This window comes from Mastomys coucha, unplaced genomic scaffold (genome assembly GCF_008632895.1).
Source record: "Mastomys coucha isolate ucsf_1 unplaced genomic scaffold, UCSF_Mcou_1 pScaffold23, whole genome shotgun sequence".
Lineage (NCBI taxonomy): Eukaryota > Metazoa > Chordata > Mammalia > Rodentia > Muridae > Mastomys > Mastomys coucha.
The window spans coordinates 108,156,132-108,166,891 of NW_022196906.1; the positions used below are offsets into that span (position 1 = coordinate 108,156,132).

Consider the following 10,760-nt stretch of genomic DNA (forward strand, 5'->3'; position numbering starts at 1 on the left):
CCCCCCCCCCCCCCATCTTGCCATAGGTGCATGGAGATTGTAGATGTGGGCTAGCCACCACATCCATCTTTTTACATGTGTTCTGGCATCGAGCTTGGGTGTCAGTCTTGCCCAGCTAACTCCTTTACCCACCAAGCCATCTTCCCCTGTATTGATTGGTAGACTTGAGCTATGCAAGCTTTTCTCGGCTGTGTATGTCTTTTCCCACCATGCAGCTGCTGTTAATCATATGTACATCCAATTACGAGTAGGTATAAGACTGCAGATGAGGGATTCTCTCAAGAGGGCACCATTGGCTTTACTGCGCATGCACGCCAGACCATTTCAGACTGGATCTGGGGCATGTTTCCAGAGATTGCTAAGGTTGTGTTGGCATCTGATGATCTCTGGCTCTCCTCTCTCAACACACAGGTTGAGAATGAGTACGGGTCCTACTTCGCCTGCGATTATAACTACCTACGTTTCCTGGAGCATCGCTTCCGCTACCATCTGGGTAGTGACGTCATTCTCTTCACCACTGACGGGGCAAGTGAAATAATGCTCAAGTGTGGGACCCTGCAGGACTTGTATGCCACAGTGGATTTTGGAGCAGGTCAGTGCGTGTGGCAACTAGAGAATGCTGATGAATAGTTGGTTTTTACTCAGTCACTCTCAGCACAGCTATTGTGGACAGCGTGAGGGGTCTCGGAGTTTCCTTTATCGGGTGGGCTAGTCAGCTTCGCATTTCTGTAATAAAATACCTGAGCGAGTTAAACTCATCAAGAGGAAAGGCTTGGCTTTAGCCCGCAGTTGTGGGAGCTTCAGTCCCATGGTCAGTTTGTCCTGTAATAGAGAGAATCTTTCTGGGAGCATATAATGAAAGGAGACCCATTTACCTCATGGCCTGAGGCCCTCAAATAGGGAGAGACGGGACTGCCAGCAGGGACTTGTTCTCAGTGACCTAGAGCCCACTAAGCTCTGCCTACCCCACCCCCTCTTTTTGAGATAGACTTTTTTGTATTTAGGCTGGCTTCTTATTCATGGTCTAGCCAAGGACAGCCTTGAGTTCCTGATCCCCCTCCTTCCATCTCCCAAGTTCCGGGGTTCTAGATGTGTGCTACCTCTACCGTCAGCTTCTTTGTACTGCTCTTCCACAACTGTACAAGATCCAAGTGATGCGTCAGCAAGATGGCCCAGTGACTAAGGGTGTTTGCCGTCAAGTCTGATGACCTGAGATTGATTCCTGGGACCCACAGAGTGGAAGGAGAGAAGTGACACCTATAGGTTGTCCTCTGACCACCAAAAGCATTTCGAGACGTGTGCACAGGCACACGTGTACACGTGTGTACACAGTCATGCATGTATACATACACACAAAGTTACCAAATAAAAATGTAATGAAAAAACAGATTCAGCCAACAGATTATAGCACACGTGTAATCCCAGAACTTGGGAGACAGAGGGAGGAGGGTTTCTGTTGAGTTCAAGGCCAGCCTGGTCAATGGAGCAAGTACCAAACCAACAAGAATAGATTCAAATGGAGATTAATGAGCTTTAGAACAGGGGGCTAGAGAGATGGCTCAGTGAAACCAGAGAAACCTCTGGTTTCTCTCACAAAGAACTAGAGTTCGATTCCCAATACCAACATGGCAGCTTATACACACACACACACACACACACAAGCCAAACACCTTCTAACAGAGAATTAAAAACAGGCTGGAGGTATGCCTTTAGTAGGTAAGAGGACTAGCTGCTCTTCCAGAGGACCCAGGTTCAATTCCCAGCACCCACAATCCTCTATTACTGCACGTCCAGGTGATACAAAACCTTCTGCTGACCTCCACACATAGATATACAAACATACACATAAATAAAAATAATTGCCGGGCGGTGGTGGTGCATGCCTTTAATCCCAGCACTTGGGAGGCAGAGGTAGGCGGATTTCTGAGTTCGAAGCCAGCCTGGTCTACAAAATGAGTTCCAGGACAGCCAGGGCTACTCAGAGAAACCCTGTCTCGAAAAACCAAAAAAAATAAAATAAAATAAAAAATAAATAAATAAAAATAATTTTTAAGTGACTGTTCAATGCTACTCTTTTTTTAAATTTTTTTATTTTTTTAATGAATCTTTTTTTTATAGCTGTAGAGATGGTTGTGAGCCACCATGTGGCTGCTGGGATTTGAACTCAGGACCTTCGGAAGAGTAGTCAGTGCTCTTAACCGCTAAGCGATCTCTCCAGCCCCCTCAATGCTGCTCTTAACAGTGCAGCAAGTTCCAGGTCAAGGCTACATGAGACCCTTACTTAAAAAAATTTCTTCCCAGGGTATGGTGGTGCATAATTGTAATCCCAGTACTATAGACACACAGAAGCAGGAGGATTGCTTTGACTTAGAGGCCAACCAGAAGTGTAATGCACTACACAATACATTCTAAGCCAGGGGGACTACATACTAACACCCTGTTTTGAAAGATGCACTAACAAGGGAGCTGGAGAGATGGCTCAAAGGTTAAGAGCCTCTGCTGCTGAGTTCAGGCCCCAGTACCCACATGGAGACTCACAGTTATTTGGAATCCCAGGCTGTCTTAGTTAGGGTTTTACTGCTGTGAACAGACACCATGACCAGTGCAGCTCTTATAAGGACAACATTTAATTGGGGCTGGCTTACAGGTTCAGAGGTTCAGTCTATTATCATCAAGGTGGGAACATGGCAGCATCCAGGCAGGCAGAGGTGAGAGTTCTACATCTTCCTCTGAAGGCTGCAAGTGGAAGACTGACTTCCAGGCAGCTAGGAGGAGGGTCTTAAGCCCACGCTCACAGTGACACACCTACTCCAACAGGGCCACACCTTCTAATCATGCCACTCCCTGGGCTGAGCATATACAAACCGTCACACAGTCCCACAGGATCTGACACCCTCTTCCAGCCTTGGCAGGCATTGGATGTGTGTGGTACACAGACACACGCTCTGGCACAAGCATGCACACATAAAATAAAATTTTAAAGTTTTATGAAGAGGATGCACACAGAAATACGAGGAAGGGAGGATGAGGATGGGGCGGAAGAGCAGTTTGAATGGCTGAGGTGTACAGACTAGCTTCACAATAGTGGCCGTTCACCAGAACACACAGAGTAGCCTGTCTCCCTGTGCCTGTTAGCTGGTTTCTCTGGCTGTCCCGTGTGGATAGTGCTGAGGAGTGGCAGCGGAGGTCTCTAGAGCAGACTGGTCCTGGAGCAGGTAGCAGTTAGGTCAGCCACTGGCTAAAGGCAGACATGGGGTCGGGGGACAGCTTAGAAGGCAGACCTGTGAGCTCCTCGGGCCTACATTCAGGCCAAGCCACGGAGGCCTGCTCAGGGAGACCGCTGTGTGGTGTGGTCCCCGTACAATGTTCACATGGGCCTTCCTAGGGCAACTTATAGGTATCCCATGAGCCTTTGCGCCTTGAAACTCCTGTGGATTAAGGAAAGGTTTACGATGTGCATGTCTAGAAATTACGAAAGGAAAAGGGGGGATTTGGGGGGAAGGCAGGGGACTGACTCGCTCTGTTAAAGCTGTTATTATTACTGTTGTTGTTGACAGGACTATAGTCTAGGCTGGCCTGAGTTTGTGTGTACCGGGAACTGAGCCAACTACTGAGCTGGGCATAGTGGCACATCTCTATACTCTCAGTACTATGAACACTGAGGCAGGGGGAAAATTGAGTTTGAGGTCAGTCTTGGGTTGCATGTGAATTCCATGCCTGTCAGAGCCTTTTGGTGAGACCCTGTCTCAGGAAAAACTAAAGGAAATAAACAAAAAATCTACTGTCCTGCTCACCATGCTGGGTGCTCCAAAGCCCCAAATCAGGGTACCCTTGGGTACAGTGCTGAGTTTGGGTCTCTCTCAACTCCACATATCAGTTCCCTGTTGAGTCCTTACATGGTAGAAAGGGGTGAGGGCCCCCTTCCAGGATAAGGCATTAAATACCATTAGTTCATAACAGGGGAATAGGAGGGACTGACTAAGTTACTTCCTGGAAACACATCTTTAAAACAAAGTTTTTTCCTGTTTGTCTATTCACTGGGGGAGGATGCTCAAGAGCCACAGATCATGTGTAGAGGTCAGGGGATAACTGCGGCAGTCATTTTCCTCTTTGTACCAGGTGGGTCCTGGGGATTGAACTCGGGTCATCAGCCTTGGTGGCAAGCACCTTTTCCCACTGAGCCCTCTTGCCGGCCCTTCACTTCTCATACCTGCATATTTGGGGTTATAGTCCAACTTTTGATTTCCCTACCAGAGACCTTAGCAAGCTGTTTAGTTTCGTATGCCCGTGACCGACTCTTCTCTTTATTGTAATTTCTAGCCAACAATATCACACGAGGTTTCTTGATCCAGAGGAAGTTTGAACCCAAAGGACCTTTGGTAAGAACTACGGGGTGTGGGGTAGAAACTGTGGGCTTGTACACTGCTCTTCCCAGAGGAGGGGGCAGGCTACAGAAAGAATGTGGACATCTTTGGTGGGGCTCTGGGATCAGCAGCTGATGGGACTGGGGGAGAAGGTACACAGCGCTTCCTGACTCCTGAGTGACAGCTGGACCAGTGCTGTGGTTTGGAAACTATAGCTCTGCACTGGAGTGAAGGAGATGCAGAGAACTGGCCAGGACTGTCTTCAGCTCTCTCTCCTGACAGATCTCAGGTAGCCTAGAGGCTCAGAACTCAGTGTGGAATGGAGGCTGACCTTAGACTCCTGCCTGAGCCTCCTGCTTCCCCTTCTCAGCCTCCGGGAAGAGTCGTGCACTGCCACGCCCAGCTGTGTGTGCTGAATCACACCCAGGGCTTCCTCCATACAAAGGCTGGCGAGCTCCTAACTGAGCTACCTCTCCAGGGAACGCATGCCAGTCGCTCTGACTTGAGGAGCCTAGGAACGGCTGGTTCACAAGTGTATTCTTTAAGGTTTATTTCTATTATTATTATGTCTGTGTACAATGCACATATGTGGGTGCTGAGGCCAAAATGACATGTAGGATCCCCTGAAGCTGCCTGATGTGGGGTGCTGAGAACTGAAATCCAATTCTCTGGACGAGCTTTTCTTGGAGGGTGGGGTGTGGGAGGGGAGACGTTCAAGACAGGATGTTCTAGAACTGGATCGGTAGACCAGGCTCGTCTTGAACTCAGAGAGATCTTTTTGTCTTTGCTTCAAGTGCTGGGATAAAAGGCATGCGTCACCACGTGCTCAGCGGGTGCTTTTAACCGCCAAGCAGCTCCCTTAGCTGAGAGACGTTTTGCTTTTGTTTTATTTAGATTTATTTATGGGGCTTAAGAGATGGCTCAGCGGTTAAGAGCACTGACTGCTCTTCCAGAGGTCCTGGGTTCAATTCCCAGGACCCACATGGTGGCTCATAACCATCTGTAATGGGATCCGATGCCCTCTTCTAGTGTGTCTGAAGACAGCAACAGTGTACTTAGATATAATAATAAATAAACCTTTTTTAAAAAAGATTTCATTTATTTATTTCATGTACATGACAAGGACACTGTAGTTGTCTTCAGACACACCAGAAGAGGGCATCGGATCCCATTACAGATGGTTGTGAGCCACCATGTGGTTGCTGGGAATTGAACTCAGGACCTCTGGAAGAGCAGTCAGTGCTCTTAACCCCCGAGTCATCTCTCCAGCCCACCCAAGACTTGTTTCTTTCTTCTTTTTCTTTTTTTTTCTTTTTTCTTTTTCTTTTTTTTTCGGTTTTTCGAGACAGGATTTCTCTGTATAGCCGTGGCTGTCCTGGAACTCACTCTGTAGACCAGGCTGGCCTCGAACTCAGAAATTCGCCTGTCTCTGCCTCCCAAGTGCTGGGATTAAAGGTTTGCGCCAGCACTGCCTGGCTAAGACTTGTTTCTTAACTCTGAAGCTTCTCCCACCATCTTGAGGATCTAGTTGAAATGCGAAATTCATTGTGCTGGGCCTGGGTAGGCCTGACTGTGTTCCCAGAGCAGCCAGGAAGCAGCAGGGTTGCAAGTTTTGATGAGCAATTCTGCTGAGCCTGCTGGGAAGAGAGGCCAGGGCTGCCTGGGCCTCTGTCAGGCCTGCATTCTCAGCTCTTCCTTCCAGGTTGCTGCAACAGGCCTTGTTTGCAAAAAAAAAAGCTCTGCTGGAGCTCTGCAGAGCCTGCTCAGGCAGGCAGAGCCATTTCCTGGAACCTCTCCAGGTTCCCTTCTTCTATTCTGACGTTGAACTGATGTTATTCTGGCCAGCAGGTCTCAAGATCAATATTCACACAAAAAGAGTGATTTGTGCATAATGGATAAATTTGGGGCTAGTTTGTTGTTTTTGTTGTTGTTAATGGTATAAGATGTTACGGGGAGCCCACCAGATCCCACCAGAGATGACTACTTAGACACAGTTTATACCCAGTTGAAAGTCTTTAGCTAGCTGGGAACTTGGGTTTTGGTGACTTCAGTGTAGCCCTGAGAATTTAGACCAAAGGGCTTTTTTTGGGGGGGGTGAGAGTCAAGACAGGATTTCTCTGTATAGCCCTGGCTGTCCTGGAACTCACTCTATAGACCAGGCTGGCCTCGAACTCAGAAATCCACCTGCCTCTGCCTCCCAAGTGCTGGGATTGAAGGCGTGCGCCACCACTGCCCAGCCCCAAGGGGCTTTAAAAGGAAAAAATAACAAAACAAACAAAACAAAACAAAGCATGTCTGTTATCTCTCTTAGCGCTTCAGGGGAGATTGTTCAAGCTAGCAGTTTAACAGAAGCCAAGATAATTTAGCTGGGGCGTCTTAACCTCAGGGCCTAAATAGAATTAGATAATTTCCCACTGGATTCTTCATCAAAGAGATTAAATCCTGGTTAAACCTGAAATGGCCTCAGCAAGAATACAGGGTGGGCCAGGCAGTGGCGCACACCTTTATCCCCAGCGCTTGGGAGGCAGAGGTAGGCAGAGCTCTGTGCTCGAGTTCGAGGCTAGCCTGGTCTATAAAGTGAGATCCAGGCACTATAAGTGCTGTACACTCTGCACCGTCTTGCCCTGTCACACAGGGATTGAATACAGGGCTTACACATGGTAGGCAGTTTCTCTACCACTGAGATATATCCCAGCCCTTGGGTTTTTGTGTTTCATTTCCAGTACAGTCTTCCTAGGTAGCCTCCAGTGGATTTCAGATTAACTATGCAGTCTAGGCTAACTTTGAACTCAGAATTCTCCTGCCTCAGCTTCCCAAGTGCTTGGATTATAGTTACACACCACCATGTCCAAATGGAGCTATTAATTATGAGAGTACCTTGCTCGACTAAATGTTTTGGTGTTGGGGGGAAGGGGCAGAGGGTGTGGGACATTCCCAGCTGACAAAACTGATGAAGGTAAAAATCCTTTAGGAATCAACTGTCCCATAATATCCACGGAGGATCGGGTGTGAGATAGTCAAGCCCTTCTGTAAACTGAAGCAGCTCCTGTAGGCTTACGTTGCACGTCCTGTCCTTGCATAATTCTTCTCTAAGTTGCTTGTATCTGGCTCAGTATAGATACTGTCTGGATAGTCATATTAATTTATCATTTAGGGCCAGGCAGTGGTGGCGCACGCCTTTAATCCCAGCACTTGGGAGGCAGAGGCAGGAGGATTTCTGAGTTCGAGGCCAGCCTGGTCTACAGAGTGAGTTCCAGGACAGCCAGGGCAATACAGAGACATACATACATACATACATACATACATACATACATACATATATATACACATATATGTGTGTGTGTATGTATACACACACACACACACACACACACACACACACACACACACATATATATGGTCTCGTGTAGTTCGGGTTGGCCTCCAACTCACCAAAGATTACCTTGAATTTATAATCCTCCTGCCTCTACCACCTGAGAACTGGGTTTACAGGTGGGCACCACCACACCTAGTTTCCACAGGGCTGCGGTGGAACCCAGGGCTTCATTCTTGCTGGGCGAGCATTCTACCAGTTGAACCACATCCCAGATATTTCTGATTGTTCATAGGTTGGGTCGACATTGCAGAACTCATGGATTTGGAGGGTTGACTGTTCTTGTATTATGTAAGATGAAATGTCACTATTGGTGGACACTCAGGGAGACCCAGTATAGAGACTGTTGTCATTGAAGGTCCTCATGGGACCCTCTCTGCTCTCGCTGAAGCAAGCATATCACCCTCCTTTGCCACCCGGTCCTTGGAGAAGTAGGCAGGGCTTTCTAGGGACACCTCAGCATTAACAGAAGGTCTCAAGTGTCTCCCTAAGCACCACCCCTTTTCCCTTTCAGATCAATTCTGAATTCTATACTGGCTGGCTAGACCACTGGGGTAAACCCCATTCCGTGGTGAAGACCGAAACAGTGGCTACCTCCCTGTATAAACTGCTTGCCCGTGGGGCCAACGTGAACTTGTGAGTACCCAGGAATGGGAAGAGGGAGCCCAGTGGCTGTGGCTCACAGTGAAGTACGTGTGTTCTCTTATTTCTCTGTAGGTACATGTTTATAGGTGGGACCAATTTTGCCTATTGGAATGGTAAGAGCCGTTTCACCTCCGTTGGTTAAAGCTTATCCTGTTTCCGGTGTATGATTTGGGAGATGGTGTATCTACTGGCCAATTTTTATTTTCTGTTTCCATTCGTCTTCTAAATTTTCTAGCCTATAAGAATCACCCGTCTAGTCATTTGAGCCTGAGAATACCCTCAAGGGCTGTCGTCTGAGTGTTTCAGGGTCTTGTCTCTAAGCAGTCTGCCTGGCAGTCTAAGGGTCTTGTCTCTCAGCAGTCTACCCGGGAGTCTAGTGTGGCAGAGTGTGTGTTTACTCTCTCTGCTTTGCTCTTTCTGTGTGTGCGTTCATGTGTTGTGCAGGCGGGTGCATACATGTGTAGGTGTGTGGGTGTGCATACATGTGTAGGTGTGGGTGTGCATGCATGTGTATGTGTGGGTGTGCATACATGTGTAGGTGTGGGTGTGCATATGTATGTAGATGTGGGTGTGTATACATGTGAGGCCAGGGACAACCTCAAGTGTCAGATCTTGGGTACCAGCTACCCTTTTCTCTTTTTTTTTTTAAACAAAAATCTCTCGCAGACCTGGATCTTACCAAGTAGACTGAGCTGGCCACTGAGCCAAGGGAGCCTCTTGTCTCCCTGTCTCTACATCCCCTGATCTGTCTGTCTCTCATTATTACGTGTATTTACTTAAATGTATGGGGGGGTCAAAGGACAACCCGTAGGAGTTGGTCCTCTTCTCCCACCCTATGGGTCCTGGGGACTGAGCTCAGATGGTAGGGTCTGGTGGGACATCTTTACCATGGAGCCATCTCGCCACTCCCATTTTAATTGTTTTTTTTTTTTTTAAACAAACAAACAAAAAGAAACCATAAAACTGACGGTGTTAAATAAGTATTTTAAGCATTCTCAAAGTTGAGCAGTCCTTACCCTCTACTTCTGGGACATTCTCCCACCCACCAGAAAGAAACGGCACATTGAAACACTGACTCCCCTCTCTTCCTCACACCCCCCAGAGGTCACTAAGCTCTCCCTGCTGCCAGGGGCTCTCCTGCTCTGGATATTTTTTATATAACAGAACCATATAATATTTAGGTAACTATTTTATGTAATTTGTAATTAATTACAAGTAATCTGATTTCTTTGATTTAGCCTAATATGTTCAAGGCTTATCCATGTTCTGTTGTGTATTTGTACTTTATTTTTATTGCTAGATAATATAGTAGGGTTGGGGACAGGGTCCAGCTGCTAGGGTGTTTGCTTCGCATGCACAAGGCCCTGGGTTTGAGCCCCATGCACAGCCCCCACATGGTGGTACACATTTCTTTTTTTTTTTTTTAATTTTATTTATTATATCTAATTACACTGTAGCTGCCTTCAGACACACCAGAAGAGGATGGTTGTGAGCCACCATGTGGTTGCTGGGATTTGAACTCGGGACCTTTGGAAGAGCAGTCAGTGCTCTTAACCGCTGAGCCATCTCTCTCCAGCCCCAAGTGGTACACATTTCTAATGTCAGCACCTGGGAGGAAGGAGTGAAAGGTAATTTTCAGGCTGCATGGTGGGTTCAAGGCCACTTGTAACACTCTTTCAAAAAATAAGAAAAAAAATGAAGGCTGAGTTGAGTGTGGTGGTGGAAACCCGTAATCCCAGCATTTGGGAGGCAGAGGCAGAATTACCACAAGTTTGAGGCTAGCCTGATCTACATAGTGAGTCCCAGGCCAGCCAAGGGTTACATAGTAAGAATCTGTTTCAAAGCAATAAGTAAACAAACAAACAATAGAATTTAAATAGATAGATAGATGGATAGATCGATAGATAGATAGATAGATAGATAGATAGATAGATAGATAGATAGATAGATAGATAGATAGAAGCTGTGCTTAGCCCTCAGGCTCTGCCCCTGCTGTGTCAGTGGGAATCTGTCTCCTGTTTGTCTTTCTTGAGTTCTCTTACCAGGCTTATTCAGGCTAGTGGTGATTGACATCAGTTTACAGATAAGAATATGTAGGTGCCCAAAATCTCCCCCACGTTTCTCATCTGCTGACAAAGGGCAGAGTCTGGATTAGAGCCAAGGCTTTAGCCCAAGGCCACTGTCCTTCTGATAACACCCCCTGTTGGCCACAGGCCTAGAGTGACCCCCAAACCAGCCAGGCTTTGCTCTGCAGGCCCCTTGGAAGCTGCTTTTGTATAGTGTATCCACACCCGTGTCATGGGTGTCTCAGTACCTAGGCTGTTCCACATTCCCTCTGTGTGTGTGTGTGTGTGTGTGTGTGTGTGTGTGTGCCACGG

At 47.3% G+C, this 10,760-nt stretch overlaps 1 protein-coding gene across 2 annotated transcripts in view; it reads left to right on the plus strand.

Moving 5' to 3' along the window:
- Glb1 (galactosidase beta 1) overlaps nucleotides 1-10,760 on the plus strand; it is a 78,430-nt gene that overhangs the window by 29,669 nt on the left and 38,001 nt on the right. For both annotated transcript variants that reach the window (XM_031343561.1, XM_031343562.1), the window contains exons 6-9: nucleotides 412-592; nucleotides 4,321-4,379; nucleotides 8,252-8,373; nucleotides 8,455-8,495. In XM_031343561.1, the coding sequence (XP_031199421.1) occupies nucleotides 412-592; nucleotides 4,321-4,379; nucleotides 8,252-8,373; nucleotides 8,455-8,495 (403 nt within the window). The remainder of the gene's footprint in view (nucleotides 1-411; nucleotides 593-4,320; nucleotides 4,380-8,251; nucleotides 8,374-8,454; nucleotides 8,496-10,760) is intronic.